Consider the following 16,429-nt stretch of genomic DNA (forward strand, 5'->3'; position numbering starts at 1 on the left):
ACAATATCCTATTATACATAATCTACATATATAAAAGGCTAATATGCAAAGTGTCCCCTCGGGAGTTTGACCAGGAGACCAGGAGTTTGATTGCTCACTATGATGTGCACAGACCACCAGGGGGTGACCAGCGGTGGTGGCGGGGCACTGAGGGAGCAAGGGAAGGAGAAGGCAGGGAACTTCAAGGTGGGGGCACACGGGTGGTGAGGGAAGGAGGAGGCGGGGAGGCGGGGAACCTGATTGGCCCTGATCACCAGCAAGGCCTAGGGACCCTACCTGTGCACGAAGTTCTTGCACTGGGCCTCTAGTTATTAATAACTACAATATTCGTAATAACTGATTACTATAATCGTGTTGCATTCATTTCCCTTAAGCGCCTGATGTGCAGGTGCACCATTTCTCTCCACTAATTCTAACAGCGAATATTTTAGCAACCTATTGCTACATCATTAGTCTTGTACTGTTTGTTTGGTGTATGCAACAGAAAATATTTTGCTGCTGGAGAACAAGAAAAATAGGTTTAATTTCGTTACACTTATTAATTTGTGCAGTTATTCAGTGTCTGGTAAGCTAATGTTCAAGAAAAAATATTGTTATTAAAATGTTCTATTATCTTATGTTAACAATTATTTATTTCAGCCCTTTGTATTCAGCATGTTTCTATCAAAATAAACCTATGTTTCTATGAAAACTGAAGCTTTTGTTTTTTTGTGGCCCACATATACTTAAACCTTGTTTATTTGGCTCGTGTTAGCCTTTGAATTTGTGAGCTAAAAACTGTTTTTACATTTTGAAATGGCTGAAAAAAATTAAAAAACAATATTTCAAGGCACATAAAAATTACAAAAAAATCAAATTTAATTGTTCATAAAGTTTTATTTGAATGTAGACATGCTCATTCACATTGTCTATGGCTATGTTCATGCTACAATGGCAGAGTCGAGTAGTTGGGATAGAGACGATATGGTCAGCAAAGCCAAAAATATTTACTGCAGTTACTATATGCTGAGTATGTTGAGTACTAGCCCTTTACAGAAAAAGTTACTGATTCCTGGTCTAGATGACTTGACATATGTCCTGGGTGCTGCATTGTCCCATACCCCATTGAAAATTAGTCACAGTATTTTCATATATTATCAAGAACTGACACATTTGGTATTTAATTAATGATACTTCAATGGCATATATTCTAATACCTTAGGTTCTTCAGAGCACAGTGTGCAGCTAATACTATGGGATATAGAGTCCTCAGCAAAAGAAAGGAATGTCAAAGAAGATTGCAAGAGAACACATTGCTACGTCTGAGTTTTCAAAAATAAACAGGATGAACCAAACTATAAACATATTGGAGATGGTATGAGGGTGAGGAATGGGATCAGCAGATGGTTCTCGGGAGCCCCCCCCCCCATATGTTGGAGTGACTTGGGAGACCCTAAAAGAAATACCACCCCAGAAATTCTGATTTAATTGGGCATCAGAAATTTTTAAAGTTCCCAGGTGACTCTCATGCACAACCACTAATGAGAAAAGAACTGCTCTAAGATATAATGATCAAGTCATGGAATTACATGCAATGAAGAATATGAAACTGCAAAACCTCTGGTCTTCAGGTCGCTCTCCCCGAATGGCTTCAGTCTTTTGTTTTGAATAATAGAAGGTGCCAAGAAGCAGGCAAGGTTACTAGATACAAGGAACAGTGTGGCTACCATGAGTTCTCAAAAGCAAAAATACAGTCCAATTCTCAAGATCCTAATACAGAGTTTGCCAAAGACTACAAATGGACCAGGCCAGCAAAGAAATCTTCCTGCCCCACCATGAGCCAAACACTAAGTAACAAGCAACAGAAGTCTGCCACTGGGGGAAGAGAAGTGTGTGGACTGACAAACCCTTCTGTGGTGTAGGCATGCAGAGATGGCTAAAACCTAACATACAGCACTAACACTGAGAATAACCCTGCAGCACAGGGACATGGCAACAGCAGCAATTTCTATAGACTTTGAAGCCTGTGGCACACTGAAGGTAGCCATAACAACAACACAACTCAAACTCAGCTTACTCCTAAGAAGATTAAATCAACTCTTCACACTCTAGTCCAGGGGTCCTCAAACTTTTTAAACAGGGAGCCAGTTCACTGTCCCTCAGACCGTTGGAGGGCCGGACTATAGTTTAAAAAAAATATATGAACAAATTCCTATGCACACTGCACATATCTTATTTTGAAGTAAAAAAACAAAACGGGAACAAATACAATATTTGTATTTGCATGTGGCCCTTGGGCCGTAGTTTGAGGACCCCTGCTCTAGTCTAACAAGCAGCAGCCCATTTGCTGGCATAAATACTACATACTTCAGTCTGTACTGCAATGCATATAAAGTCCTGCATTTAATAAAAAATTTTGAGACAGTCCTGGCCAGGTGGCTTAGTTAGTTGGAGCTTCATCCCACACACCAAAAGGGTTGTGGGCTCGATTCCCAGTCAAGGCACATATCTAGGTTAAGGGTTCAGTCCCCAGGCTGGGCATGTAATGGAGGCAACCAATTGATATTTCTCTCACCTCTCTCTCTCTCTCCCTTTCTTTCTAAAATCAACAAACATATCCTTAGGTGAGAATTTAAAAAAATAAATTATGAGACCTACTCAAAAACAGGAAAAACAAATCACTGCTAAGAAATAAAGTGATCAACAAAACCAGACCCAGAGATGATCCAGATTTTAGAATAACCAGACAAGGACTTTAAAATAACTATAATCAACACATTAAAGACTCTCATGAAAAAGGTGGACAACTCTCATGAACAGATGAGAAATTTCAGCAAAGAGACAGAAACTCTAAGAAAAAGTCAAATGAAAATCCCAGAAATTGTTTTAAAATACAGTAACAACAAAAAATATCATCTCAGAGATAAAGAATTTCTTTAATAGGCTCACCAGCAGACTGGACACAGCTAAGCAAAGAATCAGTGAACTTAAAGATAAAACAATAGAAATTATTCAAACTGAAATATAATAGTAGAAGGAAAAATAGAGACCATCCAAGAGCTATGGAATAATTTCATATGGTTCAAATGGTCTCTCTTCAAATATTTTTCTTCTCCATTCTCTCTTCTCCTTCTAGGACTCCAGTTATATTAGACACAGAGGAACAAAGATAAAAAGTAGAGTACACTTCTCATCAGAAACTATCAAACCAGAAGACAACAGAATGACATTTTTTAAAAAGACTGAAAGGGAAAAAATCTGTAAGAACTGAAGGTGAAATGAAGACTTTTTCCAGAAAGAAAAATGCTGGGAGAATTAACTGCCGACAGACCTGTGCTACAAGACATATTGAAGGAAGTTCTTCAGACAGAAGTATACTACTACATGGAATCCTAACTCTACACAAAGAAATGAATAACAGTGAAGATAAACGTAAGATATATTTTCTTATTTTTAATCATACTAACATTTTAGTCAGATTTAAAAATAAGTTACTGTTTTTGCACTTGAAACCTCATTTAACATAGAAGTTAAAGCTGTGTTGGATATTTAATTCTGCTTCTTAAAAAAGAGCAAAAACACTAGATTTTAAATTTAATTGTGACACCTTCAAGAGCTACTTTAATATACTGCCTCTCTTAAAGCTAATGGCAATACAGTTTATTACCCACTTAAACTAAATTACCCTTTCACTAGATAATTATGTAATTTTAAACTGTAAATTACAGTACTCATCATTGAATAGTAAAATTCTTAGAAAAACAGGTTTTTAATTTAAAACAATCCGAATATCAATTGCTTTAAAGAAATCAGGTTAAGCTATTTAAAATAGTTCAAAAAAATTGCTCTCTATTTAAGCTACAGCATTATCTTCCTAAGGATGTCATTCAGTTTGTTCTTCCTCATAAATGATTAGTTATCACTCAGTTATAAAATATAGGGTTCATAAGTCAGAATCTAAATCTAATTATAAAATTATAACAGATTATGCAATAGTTTCTATTGTTATTACTTGTCTGCCCTCAAGCATCTTAAATTACATTTGTTTGATTTAGTCACTGTCCTTAACTCAGCGAAAGATCTCATGATATAACATTACAAAAAGATATTTACACTGAATATTGAAAAATGAACTGTTTACATCAATAAACGAACTTACAATGAAATACCTAATAACAAATTCTTAACATGAATGGCATATCAGAAAATAAAAGCACCACCAGAAAAACGAAGCAAGCAGTGCACAAGCATGTCAAGACAGTCACACCTCAGGTATTATTATTTTTTTTTAATATATTTTATTGATTTTTTACAGAGAGGAAGGGAGAGGGATAGAGAGTTAGAAATATCGATGGGAGAGAAACATCGATCAGCTGCCTCCTGCACACCTCCTACTGGGGATGTGCCCGCAACCAAGGTATATGCCCTTGACCAGAATCGAACCTGGGACCTTTCAGTCCGCAGGCTGACACTCTATCCACTGAGCCAAACTGGTTAGGGCACACCTCAGGTATTATTGACAGTAATCCTGAGGGAGCGGTTTATACCAAATGGAGATTAAAAAAACAGAAACAACATAATTTCAGAACTTGAAGGGATCTTCAGATACTGAATTCAATTTCCTAAACCAAATTTTAAGAAGGCCTGCCCTAACCGGTTTGGCTCAGTGGATAGAGCGTCAGCCTGCGGACTGAAAGGTCCCAGGTTCGATTCTGGTCAAGGGCATATACCTTGGTTGCGGGCACATCCCCAGTAGGAGGTGTGCAGGAGGCAGCTGATCGATGTTTCTCTCCCATCGATATTTCTAACTCTCTATCCCTCTCCTTCCTCTCTGTAAAAAATCAATAAAATATATTTTTAAAAAGAAGGCCTAATTATAAGAGCTATTAAATGGTGTTCAAACACCAAAGATTTTCTAGGTCCTAAACCAAAACCTAACTAATTAGCATATTAAAACCTAACTAATTAGCATATTAGCATATCAATTCTTAAAAAAGAATTTTCTTAGTTTTAAAGAGTAAAGAAACAAGTTTCTATGAAAATATAAATGTTTTTCTTAACTCAGTAAAATCTCTAAACTTTTTCTCAACTCATTAAAATTTCTAAATCAGCTTTTAATATGAAAGCTGTGGGCATTAGGTTGTATTATGAATGAGAAAACCCAGGCCTCGGAAATAGGTGGGTTGTCTTAAGTACAAAGGCTAATTAGTATCATTCAAGGATAAAACTCAGGTTCTTCACTTATAAACTCAAGGATCCTAGTGCTTATTTAAACTCTTTATTTGCATACAGAAATCTAGTAGAACCCAAATTATACTGGGGGGGAGGGGTAATTCCAATAACTGCTCATTATGTATGTATTTACATAAACAGTGTTAATGTTTAATTCTCCCATATACTTCAGATTTAATATAAACAGCCTAGAATTTTAAAAAATACTATTATTTAATAAGCATTATTCTCTATAGCTAATCTACACTAATAAAAGAGAAACATGCAAATTGGTGTCACTCTGCTACACCCACAAGCCACGCCCACCAGCCAATCAGGAGTGAGTATGCAAATTAACCCAACCAAGATGGCCGCAGCCACGGAGCTGGAGCGAGCAGGAGGCTTGGGTTGCCTCTGGCAATGGAGGAAGCCAAGCTTCCCGCCTGCCCTGGCCAGCCCTGGCCTCTGCTCAAGGCTACAAAGTTTCAATTATAGAAGATAAATAAATCCCAGATACCTGCTTCCCTCCGCTCAAGGAGGCGCTGAAAAAAAAAAAGAAAAAAAAGGAGGGGCGGGAGCTTGGGCGCTGGGGGCTGTGGCCAGCCTGCAAACATCCATCAGCCCCTCACCCAGGCTGGCCAGGCACCCCAGCAGGGACCCTCACCCCATGGGAGTGTGGCTGGCCTGCAAACCACCACAGGCCCCTTACCCAGGCTGCCCCATGCCCCAAGGGAACCCCCACACTGATTCAGGACACCCTTCAGGGCAAACCAGCTGGCCCCACCTGTGCACCAGGCCTCTATCTATACTAATAAAAGGGTAATATGCTAATTAGATTGGGAGACCTTCCAGGAGACCTTCCGGATGTTCTTCTGGACAAAGCCATGGTGGCAGGGCTGAGGTAGAGGTGGTTAGAGGCCAAGAGGGGAGGGCAGTTGTGGGTGATCAGGCTGGTGGGGGGCGGGGCCATTGAGTGTAAGCAGACCAGCAGGGGGGCCAGTTGGGGGCAAGCAGGCTGTCAGTGGGGGTCAGTTGGAGGTGATCAGGACAGCAGGGGGGGGTAGTTTGGAGTGAGCAGGCCAGCAGGGGGGGCAGTTGGGGGCAAGCAGGCCAGTGGGAAGGGAAGGTGGGGGTGAGCAGGCCAGCAGGGGGGGCAGTTGGGGGTGAGCAGGCTGGCAGGGGAGGCAGTTGGGGATGAGCACACTGGCATGGGGGGCAGTTGGGGGTGATCAGGCTGGCGGGGGGGGGGCATTTGGGGGCGAGCAGGCCAGCGGCGGGGGGAAGTTGGGGGCAAGCAGGCAGGCAGGCAGAGTGGTTAGGGACAATCAGGCAGGCAGGCAGGCAGGTGAGCGGTTAGGAGCCAGCAGTCCCAGATTGCAAGAGGGATGTCCGACTGCCAGTTTAGGCCCAATCCCTGTAAACCAGCAGTAGGACATCCTTCAAGGGGTCCCAGATTGGAGAAGGTGCAGGCTGGGCTGAGGAACACCCCTCCCCTGTGCACGAATTTTGTGCACCTGGCCACTAGTCTATATAATAAAGAGCCAGGATTGTAATGACTGATTATGACCAAAGGCTCGACCAGACCAAAAGTCAGTGCTGGGTTGCCGTGGCGGTTGCTTCAGGTGCCCTGACCCAGCACTGACTGCCTAGGGGGCTGTGGATCAGGCCCAGAGAGAGGCCTGCAGAGAGAGGGGCAGAGTCTGATCCATCGCCTCTGTGGCAGCCATCGATCAGAACTTGCCTCTCTTTCTCTTCTGGTCTGGCTAACAGCCGCGCCTCCATTTCTCTCCAGGCCTCCACCAGGGCTGTTGATCAGTCCCACCTTTCTGACCAGGCCCAGCTGATAGGCCCAGAGATGCTGACTAGCATAGAAACTGACCAATCAGAACAAAATCTAGGTCAACTGTGAGGAGCCAATGGCTGCCTAGGAGGTGGAGCTTTTGATGCTGACTGGCATAGAAACTGACCAATCAGAACCAAATTGGCCATGAGGGCAGTTAGGGGTAATCAGGCAGGCAGAGGCAGTTGGGGGTGAGATCAGGCTGGCAGGGAAGGGCAGTAGTGGGCGAGATCATACCAGCAGGCAGAGGCAGTTAGGGGCAATCAGGCAGCCAGGCAGGTGAGTGGTTAGGAGCCAGCGGTCCCAGATTGTGAGAGGGGTGTCCAACCCCCAAGGAGTCCCTGATTGGAATGGGTGCAGGCTGGGCTGAGGGAACCCACCCCCTCTGTGCACCAAGTTTGTGCACCGGGCCTCTAGTAGTTCATATAAATAAAGAAAACATTTTTAAAAGATATATGATTTTAATGCTAAAAGTCACTTAATAAAAACTGGTTATAGCATCCTCTTGGAAATAAGTGGATATTAATATTGATATTTTAATAAATTTTAGCTATCCTAAATACTCCATATTAAAATGCATTATATATCTTACATACCTACAAATTGATTACTAAAAAAACTTAATTTTTTAAAATCAGGTGTTCTCAAGCCTTGAACCCTCAATAACAAAATTACCTGAAGAGCTAGTTTAAAAGGTGGTTTCCTAGCCTCCGTTCTCAAAGACCCTAATTCCATAGACAGGGGCTGAGGCCCTGGATCTGTACCCTTAACCAGCCCCAGGTAATTCTAATATGTAGCAAGGTTTAGAAATCCTGCGGGATTAAAGTAATTCATGGGAGGGAATGAAAGGAGAATTTGATAATGAAAATGCAGTTTCACATTACTAATGAAAACATCTTAGTTGGACAGATATTCAAGTACAGTGGGGCCTTGACTTAAGAGTTTAATTTGTTGCAAAAAATCGGCCGAGAGACAGCTGGTATCTCAAAAAACTCGTTAGTTGGGACACTCGTAAGTCAAGGCCCCACTGTAATACTTTTAAACTTAATTAAGTCCTGATAGTATTCCTGGTCCATCCTACAGGCAGTTCATCTTTCCTTTCTCTCCATCACCCCATAAACAGGTTCTTTCTCCACTCTCTACCTCTTCTGTTGCCTTCAAAACCCACTACCTGGTTCTCCCTGAACTCAACAAGCCACAAAAGAATTACTTAACCTCATGGTTAGTCGGTGTCTTTAGCCCATGAGCTCTTTAGGGACAATGATTGATATTATCATCTTTATCAGTATTTACCAGAGACTGACATGACTAATGATCAAGAAATATCCAATAAGATTAACCCTTAAAAATGCTAGACACTGCATTTTAGTATAATTCTTCAATGTATCAAGATGGGTTTTGCTTTTTCTAGGCACCTGTTTCTCTTAGATCAGTGGTCGGCAAACTGCGGCTCGTGAGCCACATGTGGCTCTTTGGCCCCCTTGAGTGTGGCTCTTCCACAAAATACCAACTTCTGCGCATGGGCCACGAAGTTTCAATCGCACTGTACATGCGCGCCCGCACGTGGTATTTTGTGGAAGAGCCACACTCAAGGGGCCAAAGAGCTGCATGTGGCTCACGAGCCACAGTCTGCCGACCACTGTTTAGATACTTCATCCCCTTCACCCACTGTTACCTCTAGTCTTCCCATTCAGGGCCTCATTCCCTACTCCCCATACTTACCTCCAGGACTGAGGCAGCCAGGCTCTGGGAGGCCCCCAATGATCCTGATCTGGTACAGTCCCCTGGAGAACATACCAGAGTTGCGTGACCAATAGAGTACAGCAAAAGTGATGGGATACCACTTCCAAGATTAGATCATAAGAGACCCTACGAATTCTGTTTTGGTTTCTCTCCCTCTAACCACTCACTACCACGAAAGCCATATTACGAGCAGCCCCTGGATGCCTCCTACCAGCAGTCACATGAAAGTGCCTGGAAGTGAGCCAACCCTCCAGCACAGTCAGGTCTGTAGAGACTGCAGTCCAGGTTGACAGCTTGACTGTTACCTCTGTAAGACGATGAGCCACAACCAGTAAAACCATTCCCAGATTCCTGAGTATTAGAAACTGTACAAGAAAATGAATGTGTTTGGTTTTAAACTGGTAAATTCTGGGGTAATTTATTACTCGGCAATAAATAACAAATACAAAGATTTGTAAATTCATACTCACTACAACATAAACTTCTTAAAAACAGTCATGATGTGGTATGGTATCTCTGACAGTTACTACAATGTTTGCTGAATTGGACTGACTGATAATTTTCCAAGTCCTGGATTACGTATTTTGTAAGCAGGATCAAGATATTGTCTAAAACAGTTTCTCTACTTTTAAAAGTGGAATCAATAATGGTTCCTTACCTCACAAGGTTATAATAAACCAATAAAATAATATTCATAACTGCCTCAGAACAATGCCCACCACACTAAAAAGTGTTAAGTGTTGTTAACTACTAAAAGTAAAATTTCTTAAAAGGAAATGTATCACTCTCTTTCCTTAGTATTGAAACCCTAAAAATGAATTTTTTAATGTAAGAATTATTTACAAGCCATGTCAGGATTATGAAATAAACTTAGAAAACTGATTTACCTTCAAATATTAAGACAGAATATCAAATAAAAGAAGATACTGGATATGTTAAAAAGGTAACACTAATTAATCTAGCAATCTATATTCCCCAAAACTGTCATATTGCAATAAGTTCATAACATTCTCCTAGACTACATTACAAGATTATATTATAAGAACACAAGTAACTGGATCCAGGTAAAAGTATGGTTCTTTTTTTTTTTTGTATGAAATTTGGTGGAAAATCTTTTTCTATTTCCAAGTTTCGTCTACTTAGCTAAGGTCACTGGAATTTAATAGTCTAATTGAGAACTCTCTCAAATGTGTTGCTACTGCCACTGTTCACTCTATGATTTTTGTTAAAATACTTAGTCATTAAAAATACATAATTAGCTCAGCCAGCATGGCTCAGTGGTTGAGCATTGACCTATGAACCAGGAGGTCACAGTTCGATTCCCGGTTAGGACATGCCCGGGTTGTTGGCCCTATCCCCAGTAAGGGATGTGCAGGAGGCAGCTGATCAATGATTCTCTCTCATCGTTGAGGTTTCTATCTCTCTCTCCTTCTCCCTTCCTCTCTGAAATCAATAAAAATCTATTTTAAAAAATACATAATTAGCCTATCACAACTGAACTAAGCAAAGATAAATTTATAGCTGATAGTTAACTATTAAATTGTCAAAATCATAGCTTACACAGTCCCAAGACTTATCCAGAAATTGCTTTAGATTTAAAACATGTCATCTGGACCTTAGACTTGGTATTGCCAGAGGATATGGTTCAAAGATAATGAAATGGGAATTTTTAAAACCTGAAGATAAAAATTCTAATTTTTGAAAAATTACAGTAGCTTCCCTCGCAATAAGATATACAACCTTCCAAAAAGCAAACTCCTATAAAGTACAAATCATACCATCACTTATTAATTGGCTCTGTACCACAAAATAATACAGAATTTTTTTCACATCTATTTCAGAAACAGCTAATTTTGGAGTCCAGCACAATACTGAAAAGAAGTACTTGTCTTTAAGGTTACATTTACAAAACAGAAATACCTATAAGTGGACATTTGAAATAATTTTATCCACATAAACTCACCTCCAATAACAGAGCAATTAGGAAGAGGAATTAAACTTAATCGTAACCTAGGATACAAAATAACACCGAGACTAGCAAACCGACTTGGGAGCACGGCTAAAGGAAGGTGCCGGCTTTACTAGCATGTGGTATAAGCAATTCCAGATACCTATGGTAGATACCAGTTATTTTCCCTCTTTCTCTTTTTTTGCTGATAATATTAACACTAAAGTGGCTTAGTGAGTGTAAAGTCTAAAAGGGAACTACAATAGTGTGTGTGTACATACTGCAAAAATAGGCACATATATTTAATATAGACACACACATATATGCACACACAGAGACGGTTGACTTTCCTTCCAGTTTGAATTCCCAGCCTCCCAATGCTTATTACCAATAGAAAAAGGGGAGCACCTGCCCCCGCATTTGCTGCTGTCACTGAGAGAAGAGACGGCCTAAGGCCAGCCTCTGCCTTTTTCCCAGGGACCAATTATCCCTTTCCCAAAACCAGCTTGGATCTGTGTTTATCCAGGGGTTTAGGCATCCTGCCTATTTCTAAGTAAAAAATTCTTCTCTAAATCAAATTTAGGTCAGAACACAAAGTTCAGAAAATAAAGGTAAAGCAAAGGAAGACAGTTTATTGTAGATCATTTTTTAAAGTCAAGTAACCCATGAAACTGAAAGAGTATATATATACTGACTCTAATTTTAGATTGTGGCCAGGGTATTAGGAACAATTTAGAGAAAGAAAAAAAATTTGAGAAAGCAAGCCATTTATCTCTCTACTTTAGTAAGCTAAAGACCCATCTAACCTATACACAGTTAACACTTCAGGAATCTTATGAATCATACACTTTGGTTACTAAGTGACAGACATGGGGGTCTCCAGATATTAATCTGCTCTATATGAAGTCCTCAATCCTAGTGTCTTCCATGAAGGAGGAAAAATAAATAGCAGCCTGAACTTCATAGGATTTCTAAAAGTGGATATATATAAATATGAATCACTAACTTTTACATAGGCAAAAGCAACTTAAAATTTTACAAAGCACTATTATTCAATAATTCTTGCATTTCCTAATATACTTTATTAGATGGATAGAAATAAATTCCAGTCATACATTCTTGGGTTCATTGGGACAAATACTTACCAGGCTATTCTTAAGTACATTAAGATTAATCGTTCAACAGACTTGCCTGAAAAAAGCCATGTGGAGTAAAAGGAAAAGGCACAGAACTAAGGGTCAGGGAAGGTTAGTTCCAGCCCTGCCTCCATCATTAAGCAACTGTTTGATCCCCGCCATGCCCTTCACTTCGACAATGTGACATTTGATATTTCCAAAGTGAAGTCGCTGAACAACATAACTTCTACCTCTAAAATATTAAGTTAGTTCTCATGATCACTTTTTAAACATTTATTTCTATCAAAGTGATACATACTCAAGACTGCCTTCTAAAGATCAGTCTCTAAGATAAAAAGGTCAATAAAAAATGTTCCCGCTTCACTTATGGGATAAGATATAAAGAGAAGAAGAAAAAAAAACTTTTGGTTTGTATAAAGAAAAAAATAGAGCCAGTCTGGTGTGGCTCAGTAGTTGAGCATCGACCTGGGAACCTGAAGGTCACAGTTTGATTCCCAGTCAAGGTATAGGCACAGGTATCAGACTTGGTCCCCAGTAGGTATGCAGGAGGCAGCCAATCATGATTCCCTCTCATCACTGATGTTTCTATCTCTCTCCCCCTCTCCCTTCCTCTCTGAAATCAATAAAAAAAATATTTTTCAAAAAAACAGAAAAAATAGAAATGAGAGTGTGTTCCCCCTTTAATTGGCTTTTAATAACCAGAATTCCTATTAATCAGAATTCTACAAATCCTTTACACAGTCATATCTTAAATCCAAATCAGTCTGGCTCCTTTCTTTTACCTGCTTCTCTTCCAAGTTTATTATGATGACAAAATGCTTTCTGACTTAATGTTATCATACTTTGAAAAAAGGTAATGATATTTAACTTATTAGCTATCAGATGTAAGCAAGTTACTCTTTACTTCAATGTCTAAATGTGTAAAATAAGGATCAACAATCTCTCTCAAGATTGTTGACAACATTAAATAAAATATATGGAAGTATGGTTAACTAGCACAAAAGCACTTTCAATAAGCATTTGTGTTTTAAAGCTTTGACAATTATCTACAAAAGTTATGGAAACACCTCATTCCCTAGTTAACAGCATATTTACTTCAAAAGATGTAGCCAAAAAATAATACAAATAGAATGTTTAAATCATGGAACTGTTAAGTACTATTTTTAAAATTCTGTAAATATGTATTGAGCATTTACTATGTGCCAGATACTATAATGCTAGGGTTCCAGAATTCAGTGATTAAGACATTGATTCCACCCTCAAAAAGCTCAGTCTATAATACAATTGAAAAATATAATTGAAAAGCATATACAAGGAGCAGGATGAAGCAAACATCCTGGAAAAGGGGAAAGAGTCGTTCTGCATGCAAAGACTGGGTTTTTAAAGCCTAGCTCAGCCATTTACTAGATCTGTGATTTGGGGCAACTGAATTTACCTCTCTGAGCTTCTTTGTAAATCTACTTTGGAGAGCTATTCTGAAGATTAGAAATAATATATGTGAAGTACCTGATACATAGCAGAAATTATTTTTTGTTGTTTTAGGATTTGTTTTTAATAGACCAAATTTAAAAGGTGGGTAGCATATCTTGACTAATAATTAAGCTACATATGTCACCAGAACAGAGAAGGCCATAAAGAACCACACCAGAATGTTACCACTTCCAAAGTCCAAAGTGATGTGGTTCCTAACATGTGGTATACTCAACTGCTGGTGAAACATATTTCTAATCTATTTCCTTCTCCATTTTTACCTTGACAAACCATTTTGCATACTCACAACTCTACTTTTTTTCCATTTATTCCCCAGGCCCACTTCAGTCCTAGTTTGGGACATTCTGCATATCCTCCATGAAATGGCAACGTCCTGTGAGCAACTGATGATTATTAAGATTGTATTAGGAGATAATTAGAGCTAACCCTGGGCTCAAACTACTATTACTAACGTAATGGTTGACTTGCATAACTGGAAGCTGCTAAATAATGATTAGAATCTTAAAGTAAATATTTTAAAATATTGTAAAATCCAGCCAAGAGGTAAGTTACATTTACATTTTCTCTGTTCCCCAAAGCTATTTCTTCTAAACACTCTAACTGATACAACATTTGAAATATACACAATGAACAAATATGAGGCAAAACCATAGTAAAAAGGCAACGCAGTCTATCCCTAAATTCCATTGAATCATACAATGGTCTTTATGTCAACATAGTTTTTCAGAACTAAGAACATGTTCCTATCTTTAAATCATCATGTAAGGTCAGTTTGCTCCAAGTTAAATAACCACGTATTAAAACTGAGGACATCATGAGTCAATCCAGAATTTAATTTTATAGCTTCCACATTCAAGAAAACCAGTGTCTCTAAGTCATCCTTGTGGTATGTAACATATATATATATATATATATGAATATCCATAGCATACCAGTTATATTTGCAGTATACTCTTCCTACTCTTAGCCAGTTTGACATAATGCATTTTGAAATACTAATGTTCTATCAAAATTAGCTGCCTTATACATTTTCAAGAATCAAATCCTGGGCATGTTTTAAAGTTTTTTCTCTGAGGATAAGGCACTGAGGAGTCACCAAAACGCAAAAGAATCTCTTTCTTGTAAATACTAATCTAGAGGGTCTTTTTAAAATTCAGAACTCAGAGTATGATAATACAAGCATTTCCACATTAACAAACCCAGAAGTTTCTTCACAAAGCAAGCCCAGACATCCTATAAAAATATGAGTATTACTGCTCATTTTTACCACTATAAATTGATGCTAATTATTATAATGTAATTCAATCCAATTCCCTCCCGATAGCCTTGAGAATGAAGGGAAATGCACAAAATTATCAAATGTCACAGAAGCAGCAGCTTGAGGCGGTGGGGGGGGGGGGGGACAGACAGACAAAAGGAAATAGGAGAGGAGATATAGGGTTGAAACTAAAATGCTTACAATCACTAGACCTTGGCCCAGCCCCTGACCCACTAAAATCTACTTCATGTCATCTATCTTCCCAAAAAACAAAAACGTTAACAATGGAAGCAAATTGATCATGAGCAGGAAATTTAAGTCCTGCGTTCAGTTTGAGATATGCCAGAAAGAAGAGGAGCTAAACAGAAAAAGATCTAAACAGTAAAAAGCGGTGCGCGTGTACGCGTGTGCGCGTGTGCGCTAGTGGGGAAGAGGGGGTACATAAAAGCCAACTGTGCCCAAGTCTTGGCAGCGAGGCTACCCCGCGAGTACTACGAAGGCAGGGCCCACCCTCTGCCAGGCGGGAGGCGGGGGTCAAGGGTTCTCCCCCGCACACCCCCGAGACTGGGAAGCCCCTGAGTGCAGGGCGAACGGGTGGCGGCCGTCGGCGCCCCGGGGACCCGCGCGGAGTGTCCAATAAGACCTTCCCGGCCAGCACCTGGGACCGCGGTCTCCCAAGGAGGCGCACACCGGGTGGGGCGGGAAGGCAAGGAGCACTTCCCCTGCTCGGGAGGGAGGAAGAAGGCGAGGGGTGGCCCCGCATCCCGTCCCCACCCCGGCGCATCAATTACCCGTGAGGTTCCTCAGCACCGTCCCGTGGGCCCAGAGGCTCAGGACCTGCTGCACCGACAGGTTGATCATGGAGTGGTCACCCCCCTCCGCCTTCATCTTCCCTGGGGGGCGCCCGCCGCCTTCTCCTCGGGCGCCGGGGGGCGGCAGCGGGTGTGAGGCTCCGGGGGCGGCGGCGGGTGCGCGGCTCCTCCAGGCCGCCGCCGCCGGGCAAGGCTGCGGGGCGCCGGGCTGGGCGCTGCTGCTGCAGCCGACGGTCCTCCGAGGGGGGCCGCTCAGTTCGTCTCCCAGGCAGCCCCCTCCGCGCCGTGGAGACATTGAGGACGGCGGACGGGGGAGGGGAGGGGGCCCGGCGCTGTCCCCGCGCGGCCCCCCAGCGAGGACGCGGTGCGGAGGAGGCCGCCGCCGCTCCGGCTCAGGGGCAGCACCGCGCCGCGGGGATCGGGCGCGCTGGGAGGCCGAGGTCACGCCGGGAGGCGCGGAGTGATGGGCAGCCGGCAGGTGCAGCCCCCGACGGAGTCCAGCTCATCACCTCCGGAGGCTCGGGAGCCCCGGGACCCGGAGGAGGCTGCGGCGGTGGCCCAGGCGGCACCTGCCACCAGCCTGCCCACCCTCCGGCCGCCGACACTCGAGGAACCGCCCCCTCCACCCGCGGCCGCCGGCGAGCCGCTCGTGCGCGCGCGCACGGGTCCCCTCCTCCCTGCCGTCGCCGGACCGGCTGCGCATGCTCAGTCTCCCCCTTCCCGCGACCCGCCGCCCTCGGACACCCGGCCGGCCCGGAGTCCTCCTCCTTCCCCTCCCCGCGCGGAGCTCGCGAGGCCGACAGCGCCGGGAGCGGCCCGCATTGGGGCGGAGGGAAGCGCAGCTGCGTCACTAGCGCCACCGCCGGCTCCGCTGCTGATTGGGTGCTGCCAGGACCCACCCCGCACTCCCCGCCCCAGACCCGGGCGCGCGCCCTGGGAGCCGCAGCCCTTGACCCGAGGCGCACTGGGTGCGCGGGGTGCCGGCTGGTGCTGAAGACCAACCCTGACCTA

The 16,429-nt window shown here is 42.3% G+C and overlaps 1 protein-coding gene across 1 annotated transcript in view; it reads right to left on the reverse strand.

Annotated features, from left to right (window-relative positions):
- Positions 1-16,041, reverse strand: part of TMEM170B (transmembrane protein 170B) — a 43,162-nt gene extending 27,121 nt beyond the window's left edge. Inside the window, exon 1 of the mRNA XM_070405730.1 lies at positions 15,398-16,041. Within this exon, the coding sequence (XP_070261831.1) occupies positions 15,398-15,713 (316 nt within the window). The 5' untranslated portion in view covers positions 15,714-16,041. The remainder of the gene's footprint in view (positions 1-15,397) is intronic.
- Between the last annotated feature and the right edge of the window lie 388 nt (positions 16,042-16,429).

This window comes from Myotis yumanensis, unplaced genomic scaffold, assembly GCF_028538775.1.
Source record: "Myotis yumanensis isolate MYYU_CA2020_CCGP unplaced genomic scaffold, mMyoYum1.0.hap1 SCAF_2, whole genome shotgun sequence".
NCBI classification, from domain to species: Eukaryota; Metazoa; Chordata; class Mammalia; order Chiroptera; family Vespertilionidae; genus Myotis; species Myotis yumanensis.